The sequence below is a fragment of the Petaurus breviceps genome, unplaced genomic scaffold, assembly GCF_028583685.1.
Source record: "Petaurus breviceps papuanus isolate PSGF00001 unplaced genomic scaffold, PetGlider_PUasm1.0 76, whole genome shotgun sequence".
NCBI classification, from domain to species: domain Eukaryota; kingdom Metazoa; phylum Chordata; class Mammalia; order Diprotodontia; family Petauridae; genus Petaurus; species Petaurus breviceps.
In genome coordinates, this window is record NW_027186473.1 from 48951689 (window position 1) to 48977271 (window position 25583).

Sequence of the window (25583 nt, forward strand, 5' to 3'; positions counted from 1 at the left end):
CATGTCCAGACCATGTAACCTCTACTCTGGCTTTCATCCCATCAGGCCAAATGGATTGTATCCCTGGTCCTTCCGTGTTCTAGTAGGTGAGTTTTTTCCATATATTGCCTAATATCTTGCCTAAATCCAGGCCCTCATTCTTTAGCCATCTCCACATATATGAAACATTATTGCTTAACTTTTTTTTTTCTGGAATCAATTGGGGTTAAGTGACTTGCCCAGGGTCACATAGCTAGTAAGTGTCTGAGGCTGAACTTGAACTCAGTTCTTCTTGACCCCAGGCTGAGTGCTCTATTCACTGCACTACCTAGCTACCCCTATTGCTTACTTTTAAAATAAATATGTATAGGGGCAGCTAGGTGGCACAGTGAATACAGCACTGGAGTCAGGAGGACCTGAGTTCAAATCTGGTCTCAGACACTTAACACAAAAACTACCCATGTGACCTTGGGCAAGTCACTTAACCCCAATTGCCCCTCCAAAAAGCAAATAAAATAAATATGTGTATAATAAACTTGACATTCATTTTCAAGACTATCTTGCATGTATGTGCTTCCTTCTGAACTTTTGTTCTCTTCTTGTTTTTAATGTTTTTAAGGCACTCTTTTTTTCATCATTATTGCTATCTGCCACCCTATAAATCTCCCTGCCCCAATTAAAAAATAAAATACAATTTAAAAACTCATTTTAACAAATTAGCATAGTCTGCAAGTTTCTCTGGTAAGGGTCTCATTTTCTTTTTTTTAATTTTTTGTTATATTTTTTATTAACATCTGATTTACATCATTCATTTCTGCAAGATTTTGAATTACAAATTTTCTCCCCATTTTTCCCTTACCCACTGCCCCAAAATAGCAGTCCCACAGGATATCCCCTCCTCCAATCTGCTCTCTCCCATATTTTGTCCCATACCCCTTTTGACTTTTCCAGTGAATCTCTATGCCCCAATGCCTGTATATCTTATTTCCCAATAACATGTAAAATAGTATTAATAATAGTAGATATATATACACATATATGTATATGTATATATATTTAAACATTTGGTTTTAAAACTTTGAATTCCAGATTCATTCCCTTCCTCCCTTGTCACCCACCCTTACTAGGAAGATAAGCAGTTCAGTATAGGTTGTACATGTGTGGCTAATGCAAAACAATAACATAGTAGACATATTGTAAAAGACTGACTCAATTTCCCTCCCTCATATCCCACCTCCCACTTGTTCTATTCTCTACTTTGATCCCATCCCTTTTCAAAGTGGATGCTTCCATCTTCCCTCCCCCCCCCGCCTGCCCTCCCTTCCATCATTCCCCCTCTCATCCCCTTCCCCCCTACTCTCCTGTAAGGTGAGATACCCTATTTAGTGTGTATTTCATTCCCTCCCTGAGCCAAATTCAAGGGGAATAAGGTTGACCCATTCCCTTTTGCCTTCCTATTCTTCCCCTCCATTGTGACCATTTTCCCTTGCCTCTTCTATTTGAGATAGTTTACCCCATTCTGTCTCTCCCCATCTCCTCTCATTATATCCCCCTCTCACCTCTTAATTTTACCTTTTAAGTATCATCCCTTCCTGTTAAATTGGTCCTGTGACCTCTATCTATGTATACCTGTAAACATATGCCCATATACCCTCATATATAGACATATATATATATATATATATATATATTTCTATTCCCTTCAACTATTGAGAAAGGTTTCATAAGTTACAATTGTTGATTTTCCATGTAGGAATGTTAATAGTTCAACTTTGATAAGTTCCTTATGATTTCTTTTCCCTGTTTACCTTCTCATGCTTCTCTTGCTTCTTGTATCTAAATGTCAAATTTTCTATTCAACTCTGGTTTTTTCAACAAGAATGCTTGAAAGTCCTCTATTCCACTGAATGACCATATTTCTCCCTGAAACATGATACTCAGTTTTGCTGGGTAGGTGACCCTTGGTTTTAATCCTAGCTCCTTGGACCTCTGAAATATCATATTCCAAGCCCTTCGTTCCCTCAGTGTAGAAGCTGCCAGATACTGGGTTATCCTGATTGTGTTTCCACAATATTCAAATTGTTTCTTCCTGGCTGCTTGTAATATTCTCTCCTTAATCTGGGAATTCCGGAACCTGGCTATAATATTCCTAGGAGTTTTCTTTTTAGGATCTTTTTCAGGAGGTGATCAGTGGATTCTTTCAACCTCTATTTTGCCCTCTGGCACTAAAACATCAGGGTAGTTTTCTTTGAGAACTTCCTGGAGGATGATTTCTAAGTTCTTACTTTGATCATGGCTTTCAGGTATTCCATTAATTTTAAAATTATCTCTCCTGGATCTATTTTCCAGGTTAGCGGTTTTTCCCATGAGACATTTCACATTACCTTCTATTCTTTCATTTGTTTGGATCTGTTTAACAGCATCTTGATTTCTCATAAAGTCATTAGCTTCCATTTGCTCCAATCTAATTCTGAAGCAATGATTCTTCTCAGTGAGCTTTTGAGATTCTTTTTCCATGTGGCAAATTTGGCTTTTTAAGGCATTCTTCTCCTCATTGCCTTTTTGAGCCTCTTTTGCCATTTGAGTTAGTCTATTTTTTAAGGTGGTATTTTCCTCAGTCAGGCTGTTGACTTTCATTTTGTAATTTTCTTGCATTGTTCTCATTTCTCTTCCCAATTTTTCCTCCACTTCTCTTATCTGCTTCTTAAGGTCCTCTATTGCCTGTAACCAGCTCGTATTTTCCTTTGAAGCTTTTGGTGCAGGAGTTCTGACTTCACTGTCTTCCTCCTGTTCCATGCTTTGCTCCTTTTTGTCCCCAAAATAGGAATCTAATGTTGGAATCTTCTGTCTGCTTTGTTTCCTTTGCCTGGTCATGTCACCCCTCAGTCACTTGACTTTTGGGCTTTTTGCCACAGTAGGACTCTGCCACCAGACAGGGGAGCTTTCATCTCAAATGCTGGGGTTTTCTTAGCTGCCGGAGGTATTAGATGGGTGCCTTCTCTGAGGCCTCCATAAGCTCTGGCAAGCTGGACACACACCTCAGGACCTCCACCCTAGACTGTAATCCAGATCCAAGAAGGTTAAAGCAAGAGTGATTACCCCTAAGATTGGTGCTTGGTGCCCTTACACTCTGCAGGCCAGGAGCTGAAGCTGCCACTTGGCACTGTCTGGCTGTGCTGGCATCTCAGCGGCTTCTCGCCCCAGGGGCAAAAGCCACGCACTCCCACTTACTGGGTCCCAAAGTCCAGACTACACTGACCTCTCACTTTGTCCTTCGCATCTATGTCTTGATAAATCTGGAAACAGCCACAGCTGCTGCTGTTCTGGAGTCCCTCTGGCAGGCCCGCCCTGGGGCTAAAGCCTTGGTGTGGGGCTGGGCTTGGCTCCCAGAAATTTTAAGAATAAAATCTATTTCCCAGTTAATAAATGGTCAAAGAATATGAACATGCAGTTTCCTAAGGGAAAAATACAAGCTATCATTAGTCATATGAAAAAATTCTCCAAATCAGGAAAATTTAGAGAAATGCAATTATAGTAATTTTCAATCTCTACCTCATACCCTTCAGACTAGCAAATCTGGCAGCAAAGGAAAATGACAAATGTTGAAAGGGCTGAGGGAAAAGGAACACATGAATGCACTGCTGGTGGAACCCTTAACTGGTGTAGTTATTCTGGATGTATTTCACAACTATTCTCCAAGAATTACTGAGCTGTGCATACCATTTGACCTAGAGACACTATTATACTACATGTCCCAAGGAGATCAGAAGAAGAGGAAAAGACATCTATGTAAAAAAATATTTATAGTAGCTCTTTTTTGGATGTTAACAAATGGAAAACTGAGAGGCTTCTTTTATCAATGGGTACACAGATGAATAAATTATGGCGCATAAATGTAATGAAATACTATTTTGCTGTAAGAAATGGAGAAATGGATGTGTTCAGAGAAACCTTGGAAGACTTGTATGAAGTGATGCAGAATGACATTAACAGAGCCTGGAAGCAATTATACAATAACAGTATAAAGACAAATAATTTTGAAAGACTTAAGAATTCTGATCAACACAATGACCAAACTTGATTACAGAGGATCAGTGAAGAAGAAAGAAAACCTCCTGAAAGAGTAGTGATGGATTCAAGGTGCAGAATGAGACATGCATTTTTCTTAGACACAGTCGATTTAAGAATGCATTTTATTTGACAATGTATATTTGTTGCAAGAGTTTTGCTTCCCTGCCCCTCTCCCCCACCACATTGGAAAGAGGAGGGGCGAGAGAAAAATGGATATTTTAATTAAAAATATTAAATTAATATTTTTAAAATGAAGTAGAAAATTTTCATATACTTTTTAAAAAGCGAGCAATGTGAAGTGGAAAGTCATGATTTCATACGTCTCTGTATTCTGTGTATTTGGAAATGTTCTTTTTTGTTGTTTTAAGTTTAAAAATAAAATAAAAACAAAAAATATATAATCAAGCAAAAGAAATCCACACAATGGACATGTTTAAATGTACATCTCTTCCTGGACTTTAAGCCCATCACCTCTCTTGTGAGGAACTAAAGAACGTGTTTTATTATAGATCCTTTGATGACATTTTATCAATCAGAGTTGTTAAGTCTTTACAACTTGTTTTTCTTTATAATATTGTTGTCACAGTAGTTGTTTTCCTGGTTTTGCTCACTTCACTCTGCATCAGTTCATGCTGTGTAGATTACTACAACATCTTCTCTTCTTATGAACCAACTGACATATAATTGATATCATTTGGCAAACTATATGACATATAAAATGACATACTATTCATGTACTATCACAATTTGGTTAGTCAATTTCTCAATTGGTGGGTGCCCTTTGAGGATTCGGGTTTTCCCTGGTTTTCTGTTTTTAAACTTTGTAATCCCCCTACTCCACTTTAGGATCAGGAAGTGTTTTTTACTTGTGGCTTTTCTATGAACCTCTCTTTTAATACTATCTCTTTTTCACATGCTTCTACCAGCTAATTTTCCTGCTGAGTTGGATTTATTTCTCCACCAAATTGTGGTTGTTCAACCTTCCTTTTGTTCATTTCAAAGAAGTGAGGCTTATCTAATATCTGCTATCTCCACCCTTTCCACCGTGCTTGTATGCTTTTCTTCTCAATGATGAGAAATAACAAATTCTATACTCTTTTTTCCTTCTTTCTGCCCTTGTATAATTTTCCTTTTATCCTTCTTTCTTTTTGTCTTCTTCAAGAATCCAGAACAGAATCAGGCCATCTAAAAACCTCTTTTCTGGTTTCATACTGCATCTGTTGGAAACATTCAGGTTCTGAAGGGACATTAGCTTCTTCTCCCCCATTAGAATATTAGTACTACATCATCCTATAACTCTGCCCAATTCCTCAATAAAATTTACATTTCTAGGTATCACTTGACTTTTGTGTTTTTATTTCAAAGTTCCAATTAAGCTCTGTTCTTTTCACCAGAAATTCATGAAACTTCTCTATTCCATTAAAGGTTCATCTTTACACCCGTAGAGTCAGTTATTCTTAGTTGTAAGCCCACAACTTTTGTGCTTTAGATTATTGTATTTCAAGATCTCTTATTTATAGTAGCAGACAATTAAAGTCAAATCAATGAGCATTTATCCTCAAGCCCTGAGGATACACAGAAAGGCAAAGCAAACAAAACCAGTCCCTGCTCTAAAGGAGACCACAGTCTAATGGAGGAGACGACAGACAAGCTGATATGTATACACAAGATATATTCAAAATAGGTCAAAGGGAAGTCTCAGAAGGAAGGCACTAAGATCATGAACTAGGAAATATTTCTTGCAGAAGGCAAGACTTTAACTGAGACTTGAATAATGCTAGGGAAGTTAAGAAGTGGAGATGAGGAGATAGGACGTTCTAGGACTGGAAGACAGACTTAGAAGAAGCTCAGAGTCAGGAGATAGACAGTTGTGTATAAGAAGTATGAAGGGGGCCGGTGGCACTGGATGACAGAGAACATGGAGGGGAAGGAAGTTGCAAGAAGAATGGAAAGAAGGGGTGGCTAGGTGGCGCAGTGAGTAGAGTGTTGGCCCCGGAGTCAGAAGGACCTGAGTTCAGATCCAGCCTCAGACACTTACACACACATACACACACACACACACACACACACACACACACACACAACCTAGCCGTGTGACCTTGGGCAAGTTACTTAACCCCAACTGGCCTCCAAAAAAAAAAAACAGCAAAAAATAATTAAAAAAAGAATGGAAAGATAAGATAGGAAGGGGCCAGGTTACAAAGGGATTTTAAAAAGTGATAGAGAATTTGATATTTGATCTTGGAGGTAACAGAAGATCACTAGAGTTTTTCGAATTGGGGGCATTGTCAATAATGGTAAGACATTTAGGAGAATCAATCTGATAGTTGAGTGGAAGATGGATTGGCATGGGACAGACTTGAGGCAGGGTCATTATAATAATCTAGGCAAGAAGTGATGAAGACCTAAAGTAGGGTGTTTTCAGTGTCAAAGGAGAGAAAGGGGCATTTAAGAGAGATATTATGGAGATAGAAATGACCAGACCTGACAACTGATTGGATTTGGGTGGGGGTGAAAAAGAGGACGACACCTTGGTTGCCAGCTTGGGTGACTGGAAGGATCGTGGTGCCCTTGATGTAATAGATAAGTTAGAAAGAGACAAAGATTTGAGGGAAAGATACAGAGTACAGTTTTGGACATGTTGAGTTTATGGCATTTACAGGGCATTCAGTTTAAGATATCTAATAGGCAGTTGAAGATGCAAGACTGGAGGTCAGGAGAAGAGGTTAGGTCAGGATAAGTAGATTTGCAAATTACCAACATCTATAACATGATAATTGATAATCTATGACATGATAATTGAAATGTTGGGAAATGATAAGATGACCAAATGAAATAGTATAAAGAAGGAAGAGAAAATGGATTAGGACTTGGGGGACACTTGCAGCTTCTTTCAGGAGGTGTTCAATATATTCTTTCTATCATAATTTTACTCTCTGGGAAGCTTTCATTTATGATTTCTTGAAATATAGTGTCAAGTACTTTTTAAAAAATCTTGTTTTTCAGGGATCCCAAGGATTCTTATATGATTCATTGACCTATAGTAACTACTATGTACCAAGCACTGTGCTGAGTACTTCACAAATATTATTTCATTTGATCCTCATAACCATTATGATAGGCAGGGGCTATTATTATTCCCATTGTACAGTTGAGGGAACTGTGGCAGATGAAGGTTAAGTGACTTGTTCAGGGTCACACAGCCAATAAATGAGGCTGGGTTTGAATTTGGGTCTTCCTGATTCCAGACCCAGCACTCTGACCACTGTGCCATCTAGACAGTTGTTTTTGTCAGTTTTTTTATATCAGCTTGCATCTTCTATTTTTTAAGTCTTCTAGTTTTGTTCAAATATTTCTTGCTATCTCATGGAGTAATTGACTTATTTCTATTTGGTTTCTTCTAGTTTTCAGGGAGTCTATTACTTGGGTACGATTTATCACTTTCTCTTCTAAGCTATTTACTCTTTTTAAAATTATTTCCTCTAGACATTTTATTTCATTTTGTAAAATGACCTATCATATCAGTATTCTTGTAGTCCTTGTGGAAAATTCATTTTTTCCCTTTGAATCACTGCTGTTGTTAATGAATTACCTTTACCATCTTTCTGGGTACTTCTAAACCTACAACAATTTTTAATAATGTTTAGTGTCCTTTGGTTTATTCATCTTTCTACTTTTCTGAACTGGGGCTTTGTGCCCCAGACCACCTCTAAACCTTGAAACCCTGCTGTGTTTTGGTTAGGGGTAATTGGCTCTGTTTGGTCTTACCCTGGGCTTCTTTAGTTCCTATGTGGACCTCCACCCCTCATGGTTAGGCTCCTTTGGATCTCTGAGATTCAAAGTGTTGAATCTTGAGGGCCTTCTCTGGCATCTCAGAACAGAATGCTATGGACCCTGCATTCCTTGGCCACCTGAGCTGTCTAATTCTGAGCTCTGCATGTAATCTCTAGCTGCTGCCACTCCCAGAGACTTCCAAGGTCTTCACCCTGGGGCTTTTTGACCACCATGGAGCTCTGAAGTCTCCCTGGGTCTTTCTCAGGGGATTCTTCCATTCTCATTGCCTCTAGACACAGAATCCTGCTGGCATCCTCTTTGTGTGTCTCTGATTGTTCTAGGATGGATGCTTTAGACTTGTTTGTGCTCCCACTGGTTTTTCTGGCAGGCACTATTTATTGGTGCGTGTGAACTTCTGGCTAACTTTTCATGTAGTTCTAGGGTGGAAGAAATCACTTCCTATAATCTCTCATTGGATTTCTTGACCATTATTTGGGTGAGCATGAATTTCAGGTCTTTGCTAGAGCAGGTATGTGGGACCTGAGTAGTCTTATCTCCTGTCCAGGCAGACATGTTATGTTGTCTTTGGTTGCTAGCATAATAGTACATGAATATAATTTTTAAAATCACAAATACACATATTTTGGGAGTATATACATAAATATCTCTTGTGATAGAGGCATATAATCAAAAGAGTTTGAAGACCACTGGTCAAACATATTAGAGTGTTACAGAATCAACAGAATGACACAATATAATAATGAGTATCATATGAGGACCCAAGAGGAAGGTTGTTCCTATTTGGGGGTGGAGTGAGGAAAGCTATATATGGTTTCCAGGAGGAGATGACATTGGAGTTAGGATTTAAAGGACCCAACCTTCTCTTTTTACAGATGAGGCAAGTGAGATTCAGAGAAATTAAAGGTTATGCTAACAAGATTACATAATTTTAGATTTGGAATTTAGAGGTAACCTAGCCTAATCTATATATAAACAGTAAACAATTTTTTATAGCTGTTGTTCAGTTTTTTCAGTCATGTTCAACTTTCTGTGACTCCTTTTGGGGTTTTCTTGGCAGAGATACTGAAGTGGTTTGCCATTTCCTTCTCCAACCCATTTTGCAAATGAGGAAACTGAGGCAAACAGGGTTAAATGACTTGCCCAGGATTGCACAGCTAGTGTCTGAGGCTGAATTTGAACTCAGGTCCTCCTGGCTCCAGGACCAGAGCTCCATCCACTCCACCACCCAGCTGCCCCTCCCCTTAGCTTTGGGGATTGCCTAAAATCACAGCAAAGTTATTACCTAGACAAGATTTAAATCTGGTGTCTCCTGACTTCCTTTAAGTGGTCTTTTAATTCATAATGTTGCAATCTTTATGTATGTTCCTTTGCTTCTGTATATTTCTTCGGTTCATACAAATCTTCCAATGTTTTTCTGAATTCCTCATATTTGTCATTCTGTACTACACAATGATATTACATTACATTAATATGCCTCAGCTTGTTCAGTCATTCCCCAACTGATTGGTCCCCCTCTCACTTGTACCTCTACCCCTCACCCCTACTCCCATCTCTATTTCCAGCTCTTGGCTACTATAGAAAGTGTTGCTATGAAGATATGCTGTATTCTGAAAGACCTTTAAGGAAAGAGATTTTACAGCTCTCTTCAGTAAACTGTCTCAAGGGTTTGTTAACAACTGTTACTATAAAGCAGGTCCACTTTTAATGTCTTATCTCAATTCTCTCCCACTGAAAATGAAACTCATTTCTCTTGTCTATTCCTTCAATGAGAAAGAAAAGAACTGGTCCCCATCCTCCAATAATCAGCTTTTGGGGGGTTACTTATTATTCTTGCAGAGTCTCTTTCCAAGGAACTCAAAGATGATCCCTAAGAGAAAGCGAAAAGATAGAGAATATGATCCCTGTTTTGTAAGAAGATATACTGCAACACTTTGAGGAAGGGTAGTTTCTACTGTGTCACATACCAGTGTTCTCTTGTTCTTCTCTCTGCCATTGACCCATACTATTCTTCTGAGTGACTCTTTTTAAAATTTCATTTTCTAAAATTTTTTGTTTTAAATTTATGGAATAAACAAGCATATCTGTAACACAGCATAATAAAAAAGGATGATTATACATGAAACTGCAAGTCTATTATGTACAATTTGCTATTCCTTTTAAATATGAAATAAAGCTATCATGTAAATTTCTTTTTTTCCTTTTCTCCCCTGCTTCACCCTAAAAATGGCTACCATTAGACACAAATATGTGTGTATGTGTATATAAGTATACATGTAGACATATATGTAAAATCATTCTACACATACTTCTATTTACCAGTCCTTTCTCTGGATTCAGATAGCATCTTTCTTTATATCATATAAGTATTTGTTTGAAGGAATGGGGTATGCTTCACTTGAAAAAGAGGAGACTGGGGATGGGGGTCATTATAGCTGTCTTCAAGTATTGAGAAAATGGTCCTATGGAGGAAGGAAATACAGACAATGAGTAGAAACTGTAGAGGTCAATTTAGGACTAAAGTTTGGGGGAAAAATTCCTAAGTAGAGGTGTCCCAAAATGGAATGGCTCATCTCCAAAGATGATGGATTCCCGCTCATTAGAATTCTTCAAACAGAGACTGTATGATGTTTCATCAGGTATGCTATAGTGGGAATTATTTTCATGTATGTATTGGATTGGATGGCTGTGAAGGTCATGGCCAACTCTCAAACCTCTGTGATTCTGTGGTTTTGAATCCCAGCTACTTATTACCACTGTACATCAAGCAAGTCATTTGGGTTATATGGGCCAGAGTTTCTTCATCAATATATTGAGATGATTAGTTGTTCTCCCTATATTCTCCTTAAAGGCTATAGGAAGTTATACATGATGATTTATCACCCTCAGAAGTATCATAAAGTATTTCTGGGATGCAATGAATTGAAAAATAGGTAGGTTAGTTATATAGGGATAGCAGATAAAAAACCTGCATGCTATATTCATATCCATGAATGACTGAAAGAACCAAGTGAAGGACTCCAGGGTATTGGGTGGATCATCTATGGAAAGACAAGACTAGGAATAACAGAGGATGAAAAGGAGTGGATGGATGGAAGGATTGATCCCAATCAGAACTGGTGGAGGAAGTAGCCAGAAGTTCAAGGCCTCATTGAAGGACTGAAGTGGTACCATCTTTTTGATGTGTGGAATACTTTCTGTTTTCATGAATGATTTTAAGTAATCTTATTATTGTTCTTGGACTGGGAAGTGGAAGCAGGGAGGTAGAGAAACGCCAGTAAATCACAGCCACATATGGAGCAGCCAGGTAGCACAGCGAGTAAGAGCACCGGCTCAACTGTCGGGATGACTTGTGGATCGAATCCGGGCTCAGACACTTAGCACCCACCCAGAAACACCTGGCCGTTTAACCTTGAGCAAGTTACTGAACCCCAATTGCTTAGGGGCGGCCAGGTGGCTCAGCAAGTAAGAGTACCAGCTCCAGTGTCGGGATGACCTGGGGCTCAAATTCAGGCTCAGATACTTAGCACCACACCCAGAAATAACTGGCTGTGTAACCTTGAGCAAGTTACTTAACCCTGATTGCTTTAAAAAAAAAAATCACAGCCACATAAAATGTCCTTAATGAAAAGCAAACTGAAACAAGGATACTTTTCAGAAAGACAACATTAAAGCTTTAGTTTGGAAGTTGAATTTTTGAAGGAAAATTATTAGTTAAAGCACCAATCTACTAGGCAGCTAGGTGATGCATTAGATAAAGTACTGGACAGGGAATCAGGAAGATCTGAGTTCAAATCTAACCTTAGCTACTTATTAGTTATGTGAGCTTGGGAAAATCACTTAACCTGCCTCAACAGCCTCTTTTATAAAATGGGGATAATAATAGTACCTATCTCCAAAGTTGCTAAGAGGATGAAATGAAATAATACAAAAAGCTTTGTAAACTTTTAAGTGTTATAAAATACCAGCTATTACCATCATCATCATCATTATCAGTAATCAGGTGATTATAAACTCATTACTGTTTATCTCTGGAAAAGTATTGAGCACAATGAGAGATAGTGAATATGTCTTTTACTGGCTCTTTTGGAGAAATGACCAATTTTGGTATATGGAAGGATCCAGATATATAAATTCCCATTGTTCTTTACAACATTGAGCCTGAGTACAAATTGACAGTGAGAGCAGAAACAGTCATTTCTTCCTTTTGGAGCTATCTCAGAATCATTGCACTTGTTGAATGTTCATGCATTGTTATTTAGTGCTAGAAAGCACTTTCCTAATGAAAAACCTAGTGATTTGGGGAATGTATTATTGTCTACATTTTACAAATATAGGTGAAGAGACTAGTCTAACGTCCTACAACAAGTAAGTGTCTAAACCAGAATTTGGACCTAGACCACTTGATTTCAATAATTTAATCAATCATTTATTAAGTACCTACATCGTCCTAAGTACTAGGGATACAAGGAGAGGCAGAAGACAGGCTCTCCTCTTACACAGTCTCATACAGGTGGAGACAATATGCAAATAATCACATATGTACAAAAAAGCTGTATACAGGAAAAATTAGAGATAATTACTCAATAGAGAAAAGATACTTGTTAAGGGAGATTTGGAAAGGCTTCCTGTAGGTAGGATTTTGTGTAGGATTTGAAGGAAGCCAGAGAAGGGGGGGGGGAAGCATTCCAGGCATGGGTAGAGGAGGGGCTGCCAGGCAAAATGCTCCAAGTTAGAGATGGAGTGCAGCAGCAAGGAAGTGAGTGTCATTGGAAGGAAGAGTACAAGACAATATGTAAGGTGTACTGGAAAGGTGATTGACTACGTGGGCGTGCGGGTGGGGGAGGAGGTTATGAAGGACTTTGAATGCCAAATGGAAAATTTTATATATAATTCTGGAGATGGTCAAACAACTCAACATTCATTAAAGAGAGATATATACATATGTATATATGTATGTGTGTATATAGGTATTTATATGTGTGCATGTATATGTATATATGTGTGAAGTATGCAGAGCAATATAACAGGCCTTGAGGGAAATAACAAATTTTAGATTAATACACAGTCCTCACCATCATGAAGCTTATGACATAGAAATGTATACACAGAATTCAAATGGCTATATGATCTCCTTCCTCAAATTCAGATGTCATATATACTATTTAGGTTCAATTTTAAAGAATTGGCAGAAATTCACAATCCTTTCCTGCCTGTCCATCAGTACATATACACACACATATGCACATATGTATGTGTACAGATACACACATTGTGTGTATTGTCTATCATCTATCTACCTATCTATATCTATCTATTTATCTATCCATCTATCTATAGATATAGATATATCTACCTATCTATTATCTGTGTTTTATGGGTAGCCTAACTATTCATACAGGTAAAACAAAGTGGATGAAGAATGCCTCTTGTTTAGATTATGACAGGAAATGGAATGGATAGCCATATAGAGCTTGAGAAACTACACACAGAATACACATGATTCACATCATACATATATGCACATATGTGCATGTATAAATATACACACAGGTATAAAAATATATAAAATGTACTTGTGCATATGTGTATGTGGACATATACTAAACAGAATATATATGTACATGTATATTATATAAGTATATGTATATGTGGAGTTTTCTAGGCTCTAAATGAATTATTTAGGCTCTGTAGGCAATCCATTCAATTGCATTTCTTAATCTAAACAACACTCTTCATGCACTTGGTTTTATATGTGTGAGTAGTTAGGGAACTCATTAAATATGATAGCTGTGTGACCCTGGGCAATTCATTAAACCTCTCTTGGTCTTAGTTATCTGATCTGTAAAATGGGATAATAAAAACACCTACTTCCCAGGATTTTGTGAGGATGAAAGGGACCAAATAACATAAAAGCACTTCACGAACATTAAAGAAAAATGATTCTGGCAATGATATAAAGAATGGCTTGGACATGGGGAAAGAGCAAAAGGGAGACCATGTTTCAAAAGGTTTCGATCTGGAGCTCAGGGGAAGGGTCAATGCTTTGGGATTTGTGCGGCTTTGCTTCTGACCACGTGGCCCTATTTCAAGGTGATAAGCTGGTTAAACATCTGCCAGTGCCTTGGGGCTCAAGAGTCTTTTAACCCTTGAAAGGCTGGAAATTCACAGTCATTGGGGAAGGCAAGTGATAAGGCAAATTGGCCAGATTAAAGCTGGAACCTGCTCTTACCTTAATCATGTGGTCATGTGTTTTTTCCCTTGAATCATTCAGATAATTGTCTCAAGCCTTCTTCACCTTGTCTGAGGAAGTCTAGAAAAAAATCCTTTCTCTCTTACTGAATAAGTATAGTAAATCAAGAAAAAGTCAGAGGGTTATAATAAAATTATAGATGCTGTTCAATTTATATTCATTATTTATTCGCTGAAGATTGATTATGTACCTACTATGTGGGCAGTACTCTACTAGGCAATGAACTGAGGAAGAATCAATATTTACATAAGACACAGTCCTTTCGTGGGTTTTACAGTGTAGAAGGAGAAAAAGGCACAAACACATGTAATCATAACACACCATAATAGTGACTAGCCAGTACCCTATTTCCCTGACTCTTCTTACAGAAGTTTATTCAGTGTTTGTCCTCACTTGACCTCAATCCTTCTAATCACCTGACTCCCACCTTCAAAGCCATACCAGAATTCCAAATCCTTTCATTCAGGAAGGTAGGATGGTCTAGTCACTAGACTTCTAGGTCCTTGGGTACCGCTTTTTGACTGAGTCCAAGTTTAACAGAACAAATCCTTTTATTAGGGGGATTTGTTCTGGGAAGTTTTGATTCAGTCAAAGGGCTGCACTTGAGGACCTAGAGAGCCACATGTGACCTAGAGGCTGCAGGTTCTTGCCCCACCCCCTCCCTCTCTAATGGATAGCATGGGGGACTTGGAGTCAGGAAAACCTTTGTTCAAATTCTGCCCAGGATCCTTACTTACCAGCTATGTTGCTGTGGACAAATCTCTTCCCCTCTCTAGGCTTCAGTTTCCTCACCTGTAAAATGAAAGTGTTGAACCAGAATTGCCTCTAAGGTTCCTTCCAACTCTAAGCCTGTGCTCCTATGTCCTTGAAGCTCTCTCCTAATTACAAATGTAAAATTCTATGATTCTAAGAACACCATCGAGGTGCAAACCCTCAGTATGTTATTCATGTTAGAAGTTGTGTAATAATGTAAATGGAAAGAGTAACAACAAGACAATGGAAACCTAATATCCCAAAGTTATGATGAACAGTCTTGAACCCAAAGAAGGGATATTAGAAGGCTCCTCCCCTTTGCCTTTGCAGGGGTGGTGGTTGATTATGAAAAATTTCATATAATGATGTGCTTTTTGATATATTGGTTAGTTTTGCTTAAATTTTATTTTGCTTTCCTTTTTATTTTTATGGAGAATGGCTCTCTGGGAGGAGAAGGAGAAAAGATACATTGAAAAACTATAAGTGACAAAACCAATATACAACAAAATTTTATTTAAAAAAACTGCATAACTTGGAATCATCTGTTAGAATTTTTCTTCCCTTGGTCTATTGAGGGTCACACTAGAGTTTGAGTCATAAAAACATTGACCTCTTCCAGAATTTTTTTCTGCAACATCTCTGCCCTGCAAAACTAATGGTACCTTCTAATGATTATACCTTAAAACAGATCAAATGCTATGTAACGCTTGTTGGGAGAAGCCTCCAAGAGAATTTTGAGGAGCTCCAAGGGAACACTGGGTTTAGTTCCAATCATCTTTTTCTTTTTCATTTGTCTTCTAGTTCCCTGTCCTGAGATTACAAGTTTCTTTAAAGATTCAATGAATGTTAAGCGACGAGTGGTAAGTGAAACATTTTTTTTAATTCATCTTTTATGGGACAGAACTTAGGGAGGAGCACAATAAATATTCTTTATTATTCTTGAATAATGTAATATTATTTAAGTGAATAATTTAATTGATTCAAGTGTTGGAAAAGATGGTTGGAGGTATTTGTTATTTTATAGGATCAAGATTGGGCAGATATTGAACGAATGATTTCACTGGCATGGGGAACTCCTGGGTGAGGAAATTCCTTCTGCCAATGTAGACCAGTAACTTCTTTGCAATTTTTAATCCTAGAGAGGTGCCTAGAGTATTGAGGTTAGGTGACTTATCCAAGGTCACACAGCAGACATTTGTCAACGGTCTTCCTGGCTTTGAGGCTGGCTCCCTAACCATTACCCCATGTTGCTTTTCTTATCATTTGATATAACATATGATATGATTTTCTTTATTTGATATGACAAAAACCAAACACCAAATCCAAACCAACAAACAACTAAGTCCAACCAATTTTAGGTTATCAGAAGAATTGTGTTTTCAGCTATGTTCCCCACTTTCTTAGTCTAGCTTTCTTACCTATTCATACTTGGCTGTATCATGACCTTTTCCATATAAATACTCCTACTATTGTGTGAGATTTGTCCATGAACTCCAGTGATGCTTCTAAAGGTATGCCCCATACCAGTGGTTTTGTTTAAACTATTGGCAGTTATTTGGAGCCTTAATATTCCCAGTTTTTCTCTCAATGTTTTCTGGAGCTAAAACAACAACAAAGGATTAGTCATCTGGGGAACTTTTTCACTATCAGTAAAAAATACAGTCTTGGTTGTTTTCATTCAATTAATTTCATTATTTTTTTTGACCAAGCAAAGGAAGCTGAACTTTATTTCATAGGAAATAAGAAAACATTGATGATTTTTGAGCAAATAAATGGTATGATCCGTTCTATATAAACTTCTATCTTGTTACAACTATGGCCTATATATCTTTTTTTATGAATTGATTTATTTTTAGCTTTCAACATTCACTTCCACAAGGTTTTGAGTTCCATATTTTCTCCCTATTTCTTTCCTCCCTCCACCCTAAGACAGTGCACATTCTGATAATCCCTTCTCTGAATCTGCCCTCTCCTCTATCACCTTCCCCCTCCTTCTCTTATCCCCTTCCCTTCTATTTTCCTGTAGGGCAAAATAGATTTCTATACCTCATAGCCTATATATCTTATTTCTCAGTTGCCTGTAGAAACAATTTTAATATTAGTTTTTAAAACTTTGAGTTCCACATTCTCTCCCTTCCTCTCTCCCCATCCACCTTCCCTGAGAAGGTAAGCAATTTGATAGAGGTTATACATGCATAGTCATACAAAACACTTCCATAACAGTCATGTTGTGAAAAGCTGACAATACTTCCCTCCATCTTATCCCACCATCCATTTATTCTATTCTCTCCTTTGACCTTGTCCCTCCTCAAAAGTGTTTGTTTCTGATTACCCCCCTCCTCTCTTCTATCATCTCCCCTCTTTTATCCCTTCCCCCCTACTTTTCTGTAGGATGAGATAGATTTCCATACCCAATTGTATGTGTATGTTATTCCCTCCTTAAGCCAAATGAGAGTAAGGTTCACTCATTCCCTCTCATCTCCCCCCTCTTCTCCTCCATTATGAAAGCTCTTTCTTGACTCATTTTTTTGTGAGATAGTTTACCTCATTCTATCTATTCCTTTCTCTTTCTCCAAGTACATTCATCTCTCACCCCTTAATTTTATTTTTTAGATATCAGCCCTTCATATTCAACTCATCTTGTACCCTCTGTCTATAAACCTATATATCTATATATGTATGTATATATTCCCTCTCACTACCCTAATACTGAGAAAGGTCTCATGAGTTACAAATATCATCTTTCCATGTAGGAATGTAAATAGTTCAACTTTAATAAGTCCCTTATGATTTCTCTTTCATATTTACCTTTTAATGTTTCTCTTGATTCTTATATTTGAAAGTCAAAATTTCTATTCAGCTCTGGTCTTTTCATCAAGAATGCTTGAAAGTACTCTATTTCATTGAATGTCCATTTTTCCCCCCGAAGGATTATACTCAGTTTTGCTGAGTAGGTGATGCTTGGTTTTAATTCTAGCTCCTCTGGCCTCTGGAATATGATATTCCATGCCCTATGATGCCTTAATGTAAGAGCTGGAAATATTGTGTCATCCTGATTGTGCTTCCACAATACTTCAATTGTTTCCTTTTGGCTACTTGCAATATTTTCTCCTTGACTTGGGAACTCTGGAATTTGGCTACAATATTCCTAGGAGTTTTCCTTTTGATATCTCTTTTAGGAGATGATCAGTGGATTCTTTCAATATTTATTTTCCCCTCTAGTTCTAGAATATCAGGGCAGTTTTCCTTGATGATTTCTTGAAAGATGATGTCTAGGCTCTTTTTTAAATAATGGTTTTCAGGTAGACCAATAATTTTTAAATTACCTCTCCTGGATCTATTTTCAAGACCAGTTGTTTTTACAATAAGATATTTCACATTATCTTCTTTTTTTTTCAATCTTTTGGTTTTGTTTTATAATTTCTTGATTTCTTATAATGTCATTTGCTCCATTCTAATTTTTAAGGAATTATATTCTTCACTGAGCTTTTGGACCTCCTTTTCCATTTGAGCAATTCTATTTTTTAAGGCATTCTTCTCCTTGTTGGCATTTTGGACCTCGTTTGCCATTTGGGTTAGTCTATTTTTTAAGGTCTTATTTTCTTCAGCATTTTTTTGGGTCTCCTTTAGCAAGCTGTTGACTTGTTTTTCATGATCTTCTTGGCTCATTCTCATTTCTCTTCCCAATTTTTCTTCCACTTCTCTTACTTGATTTTCAAAATTATTTTTGAGCTCTTCCATGGCCTGTGATCAATTCATATTTTTCTTGGGGGCTTTAGATGTAGAAGCTTGACTTTTGTTGTCTTTGTCTGGTTGTATGTTTTGATCTTCCTTGTCAACAAAGTAAGATTATATAGTTTGATTTTTTCCCCCTCTATTTGCTTATTTTCCCAGAACTACTTGACTTTTTAGCTCTTTGTTAAGGTAGGTCTCTGCTTCCAGTATGGAAGGTGTACTCTCTCAAGCTTCAGGGTTTTGTGCAACTGTTTTCAGAGATATTTCTAGGGACCTGTAAATTTTCAGTTCTTCCAAGGTGGTAAGATCAAAGGAGAGGTGTTTACTCCCTTCCCTGCCTGTGCTCTGGTCTGTGAGTGATCACAAGCACTCTCTTCCTCCTTGGAACTTAAAGGAGGATTCCCTCTCTACCACCTTCACAAGCTGCCCCACACCAGTGCTCTTCCTCACCCCAGGATCACCCCAGGATTTAGGACTGAGACCCAGATCCAAGCACAGGCAAAGCAAGAGAATCCTGCCTCGGCACTACCAAAGAGATCCCTATAGTCCACCTCTGACCCGCCACTGAATCCCCACACCATCTTTGGGCCAAGAGCTCCAGGAGCAGCTACTGCTGCTGCCGCTACTGCCAACATCCTGCAAATGGGGCCTGGCTGGGACCTTGCTCCTCTCTCACCTAGTTTTGACAGACCTTTCCTACTGACTTCTAAGTTGTCTTTGGTGTTTGTGAGTTGACAAGTCTGGAAACTGCCACAGCTGCCCCTGAGACCTGCTCCACTCCTCCTCTCCCAGCTTGGCAAAACAGACCTTTCCTGTCAACTTTCCAGGTTGTCTTGGGTGGGAAATTTGTTTTATTCTGTCATTTTGTGAGTTCTGCTGCTCTAGAATTTGTTTAGAGTCATTTTTATACGTATTTGGAAGGGTTTTGGGTGAGAGCTCAAGCAAGTCCCTGCTTTTACTCTGCCATCTTGGTATTAAGTATTTTTTTTTAAAGCAATCAGGGTTAAGTAACTTGCTCAGGTTACACAGCCAGTTATTTTTGTGTGGGTGCTGAGTATCTGAGGCCAGAACCGATACCAGCTCTCCCAACTCTGGGGGCGGCACTCTTATTCACTGTGCCACCTGGCCGACCCGATATTAAGTATTTTTTAAAGTACTACTTGGTGCTAGGAATATAGAAAGAAAAACCAAAACAACACCTTTCTGCTCAAGGACCTTATATTCTATTTGGGGGATGGTGGTGATAGTGGATTATATACATAGATGAACAAATGCAAAATATATACAAATAAATAATAGAGGTTTTTTTTTTGGGGGGGGGGGTGCAGAGTAGCAGAGAACAATAGTAGATGGCCTAGGTCCTGTACAAAGCAAGTTAGACAGACAGTCCCTTAAACAATGACTACTGACAAATGCAGATAACAGTAATTCAGACAAAATACAGCAGAATTAAAAATGAATGTAAAATATAAGCAGTTTTGAGCCAATATTAACACTGTAAACAAGTCACGGAAGATTGTTGCTATTGTTGTTGTTTTGGTGGGGCTGTGATGAGGAATGAGTAATGGAATTTCATGTTTATGCAGGGAAAAGTTGAAGCAAGTGATCCCATCTTTGAGTTAATCAAGGAAGGTTTCATAGTGTGGTGGGGTGATTCAGAAACTAGGATACTTCAATAACTAAAGGCCTGGAGTGCTGGTAGGACTTTGGATGTAGTATCAGTCGATCAGAAGGGTTGGGACCACTGAATAAGTTTCCAAGAGAATGGTGAGTAATTACTAGCTACTGATGTTTAGACCATGAGTAGGAGGAAATAAGTGAGAAAAGTATAAAGCAGTCTGGAGTATCTAGGAGAAGGCCTTTGAAGCAGAGCAACGTAGCCTAGGAAAAGAGCACTGGACTTGGCATTAGAAGACCCAGGTACGAATCTCAGCTGGGACAGCTGCTGATGTATGACTTGGAGAAAGTCACTTTCCTCTCTAAGGCTCAGTCTCCTTTGTAAAATGAGGAGATTGGTCCATTACAGCCTTTTGACCCCACTCTAGTTTTCAATCCTAGGATAAGTCTGGGCCTAGAACACAGGGAAACCCTGTAAGGTAAGGCAAACATAGATGAAGGTATGAAAAGGTCCCTCTGGCCAGCTCAACTGAACCTTACCTTTAAAAGATGATAAAAACAGATGCTAATAGCAGTTCTAATTAGTTGATTTTACTTCCAAATGTGGTTAAAAATCATTTTAATATTAATAAAACAACTGCTATATAAGTTTGTAGAAGAATAAAATAAGATGATAAATAGGGACAACATGTACTCATCAACCAAAACTAATTTACTTAATTTTTTCATTTGAAGGAAAAACAAATTCAGTGAGTAAAGAATTATAGCATGATTTGTTTTGTATTAAATTTTATTTTTCTCAATTAACAAACATTTATTTTCTTTCCCTCCCACTTCTCTTCCCTGCTGGAAGAAAAACACACAAAACCCGTGTAACAAAGATGCATAGTGAAACAGCACAAATTCTCACATTGGCCATCCAAGAACATGTGTCTCATTCATTGCAGTATAATTTAACACTAATAAGAGATTTGATATGACATTCTCACATATATACTGGATAAATATAAGGTACACAGAACAGTCTCAGTCAACATTGGATTTTCCTAGGTAAAACCAAATCCCTAAGCCAACTAATTATTGCTGATTTCTTATCAGTTCAAGAGGAATCATTGAATGGGTCTGCACACTAATAATGAATTGAAATTGAGTAGAGAGTCTACTAATCAAATTCTGGTCTTATTCAAAATTGTAAGACAAGCCTGGAAACATTTTGGAGCCAGAATCAAAAGGCAGTAAGAACTTGATAAATTGGCATATTTAGATAGTAAAATGAATCTGGGATTTCATTAATGTTAATGTCCTTGACAATGTCTGCCCATCCTCTATGATTCTTGTGTGTATATCCCTATATAGGAGCATAGCCACAGAGTATCCACCCAATCTTTTAAGGACCCTACTTTACTTTCTCTTATATTATTCTTGACTCAACTCACCCCCCAGAGTTCACTTCTTTGCCACCCATCTTGCTCTTAGAATTGATACCTTGCCTCTACACACCCCTGCTTTGAAGCTTTTTCCTTATCTATAATCTTTCTTGATTAGAATGTAAGGGTAGGAACTATTTTGTTTTTATTTGTATCCATAGTACATGATAAGCACTTCATAGACATTCTCTCTCTCTCTCCTCTCTCTGTCTCTATCTCTCTCTGTCTCTATCTCTCTTCTCTCTCTGTCTCTCTCTCTCTGTCTCTCCTCTCTCTCTGTCTCTCTCCCCTCCCCCCTTGTTTGTTTCTCTGTCACAACAACACCAGTGGAGCACACAGGCTGATCATTCCTTGCTCTTGACACATGACCCACCCAACTTCTTTTTCCATGTATACATTTCTTTAATGATACCCTTTACTCCCGTCTTCTTCATAGTCCCTTACTTATTGTGTATTACAAACTGGTGATATCCACCATGTGTCTCTCCATGACCTATTTAGCAATATATTGACAAGTGGTGTTCAGGACAGATTGAAGATGGTTCGCACAGTAATAGAGAATAAATTGCTATAAAGGTGTGAAAGTAGACTAAAACTTAGCACATGGAAGAAGCTCTAAGCTTGAATGTAATAACTGATGGAAAATAAAAAATGCAAAATGGAACAGTAGCAATGCTTTCTTTTAGTGTAATGGAAACTTTCATCCGGGAATCTTTAGGATTCACTATTTCTGCATCTTGGCCATTCCTATGGACTAAGGAAATGGGGGAGGGGTTCTTCATGATCATAGTGCCTTTTGGGTTTAAGATGTCCCAGACCCCACATAGGACATAACTTCAAACATCTAATTTTGTACTGGGGTTTCTTCATTTCCTTCCTTCCCCTTTGCTGTCTTTCAGTCTTATTTCTCAAGAAGAAATAGCAAAGAGTATAATTATATAGCACTTTGCTACTTGGAAAGAACTCAAAAAGTCTTTAAGCTCAATATCTTATTTTGCCTCTCAGTGTCCTTCTGAGATAGGTAGAAAGAGGAGATTATCCTCCCAAATATATGTGCAGAAAATGGAAGCCCGCAGAGGTTAAGTGATTTACCTAAGGTCCAAGAGCATTTTCACTTCAGAGTCAGTTAAACATTTCTAACAAAAACATCTATATTAGTGCTCAGTAAAATAATTCTTTAGAGACTATAGGAATGTTAATAGAAAGATTTCTTAGAGATTGTCTAGTCCAATCCCCTCCTTTGGAAGATAAAAAAACAAGAGCTGTTCCATATTGGTATACTCCGTCTGCCCCAATTAGACTGAAGATTTCTTGAGGACAAGGAACTATGCCTTCTATTTGCAATGATATTTCTTTTTTTTTTTAATTAATTTTTTTTAAATAATGAAAATCTACCTTCTCTTCTTTTCACTCTCCCAAGAAAGAAAAACAAAACTCCTATTCTAAAATTGTATAATAAAGCAAAACCAATTCCCACATGGGTTATGTCCAAAAATTGTCTTAACCTGAACCCTGAATCCACAACCTCTGTGAGGAGGTGGGCAACACTGCGGTAATCTTTCAATTAGCCATAATGGAGAATGGCCAACTCAGGGCAGTTGAATTTTCTGACTAATTGAAACACTTTTTTCCAACCTTGGATGTGGAACATCTCTTTGTCCTCATTCCCAATTACCTCCTGTTCTACAGGGGCTGGAAGTAATCCCGATCCTTCCACAATCATGGCACACTGGGGACATCAAATGAACAGAAATAGTCTCTGTACTTAATTCCAAGGTGGTGATAAGGTCCTGTTGAACATGAGAAATGGCAACATGTCCTATGAGCACAGTTTTGGCCTGTCCAGGCTCTGTTCTTTTTCACCAGTTTTGCTAATCTTTGTTTTGTCTTTACACTCTTATTTCTATGTTCACCTTCAGACCCTATTGCTACCCTGGTGCCGTCACCAAATCACAGGATCTCAGCAGTGGAAGAAGCCTCATATGTGTGTGTGTGTGTGTGTGTGTGATGTCCCCCAGTAGAACATAAGCTCCTCAGGGACAGTCACTGTCTCATTTTTGTCTTCATATCCCCAGAGTCTACCATAATACCTGACCTATGCTAGGCATTTAATAAACGTTTGCTGATTTGCAGTGAATTGAATCCCTAACATCTGGTAATCAGAGCCTTTTGCTTAAACTCCTACAGAGAGTGGGAATCTACTCTCTTCCAAGGTGCAACCTATTACATTTTGTAGCTAGGTGCTGTAGTGGATAGAGTTTGGCCTGGAGTCCAGTTCCGAGTTCAAATCTGGTCTCAGATACTTACTAGCTGTGTGACCCTGGGCAAGTCACAGCCCATTTTGCCTCGGTTTTCTTATCTGGAGAAGGAAATGGGAAACTTCTTCATTATCTTTGCAGAAAAATAAACCCAAATGGGGTTAGGAAGAGTTGGACATGATTGAAATGACTGAACAACAGCAACAACAAATGATTTAGAAATCCTTCACGACATCAAGCAAACATTTGCCTCCTCATAACTTGCACCGACTCCTTCTATTTCTAATCTCTCTTCTACGACTGCTCTTCAGATACCTAGAAGCAGCCAAAATGCCCTCTCTTCTCTTCTCCAAACCCAATGTGCTAAGTTCCATTTTCCTTATGAATGAGTCCAAGTCATCTGTCACCATTTTGGTCTTTCTCTTTCCATGCATGATTGTCAATATCATCCCTGAATGTGATGTGCCCGACAGAACACGATACCCCAGCTGTGGGCTGACCAGAGCATTCTAGTCAATGCAGTACAATATGGCATTAGCTTTCAGGGATGATCTTGGTAATGGCTGCCTCTTGTTGAGTTCACAGTCCACTAAAAGCAACAGATTCTTTTGACGTGAGCTATTTATTGTACAGCCACATGTCCCCCACCCATTCTTGTACTTGTGAAGTTGATTTTCTGAATCCAAATATCATGCTTTACATTTATCTTTATTAAATTTCATCCTACTAGATTTGACCCATCATTCTAACCTGTTGAGATCTTCTTGGATTCTGACTCTAACACCCTACACATTTGATGTTGTCTGAGCTTTGTGACAACCACAAATTTGACAATCCCACCATTTATGCTTTTATTTAAGTAAATGATAAAAATGTTGTAGTAAGGACAGGGGCACTCATTAGAGACTGGACCTCCATGTTGATATTGAACCACTAATAACTAATTACTCTTTAGGTCTTGTAATTCAATCATTTCTAACTTTACCTAAATACACTATGATATGCCCCACTGTAAGGGCTATGGGATTTAAAGATCTTCCATGCCCCATTGGACTTGCTGACATAGCAGGAAGGGGTGGGGCAAGAGGAAGTGGAAACCAAGCTAGAGTTCCTGTGGTGGCTAGCAGTGGTGGTGATGGTGGCGGCAGCAGCAGAGGCAGTGGCAGCAGAAGCGCGAACCGCTTTTTGAGTCAGCCAGAATTTCTGCTAAGGACTCCTGCTGAGGACTGCCAGGGGCCGGAGCTGCTGGGAGCATGCTTCCTGGATGCTGGGTGGTTGCTGTGAGTAGGGAAAGGAAGACCTTTGCCTGAGTTAGCCTGTTCTGTTTTAAAGGCTTGAGAATGTGCATGTTTTCTACTTTATCTACCTGTGCCAATTTCATAACTACTCTGATGGCTTTGACTTTCTGGTTTTGGGACTCAGTCTTTTGGTATTTTAATAAATATTTTCTCTTTATCGCCCATATAGAAAGCCTGATATATTTTGTGATTGATAACTACATCAGCATATTTGTAATTTCCATAGGCATTGTGAATATTGCATTGCTGATATATTTGGCGGTGAGGATGGGATCACAAAATGTCAGGCCTCTATTTGGAAGCAGTGGGGCTTTAGAGGGAGAAATGGCTATTCCAGGATGGGAGGATTTGCCTTATTCCTCTCTAGCCAGAGAATGGGCCAAAAGGACAGGGCCCTGTG

At 38.4% G+C, this 25583-nt stretch overlaps 1 protein-coding gene across 1 annotated transcript in view; it reads left to right on the top strand.

The window, feature by feature from the left end:
- The window catches only part of CUNH4orf51 (chromosome unknown C4orf51 homolog), a 90767-nt gene that overhangs the window by 25870 nt on the left and 39314 nt on the right, over positions 1–25583 (top strand). Inside the window, exon 3 of the mRNA XM_069105009.1 lies at positions 15650–15708. Within this exon, the coding sequence (XP_068961110.1) occupies positions 15650–15708 (59 nt within the window). The remainder of the gene's footprint in view (positions 1–15649; positions 15709–25583) is intronic.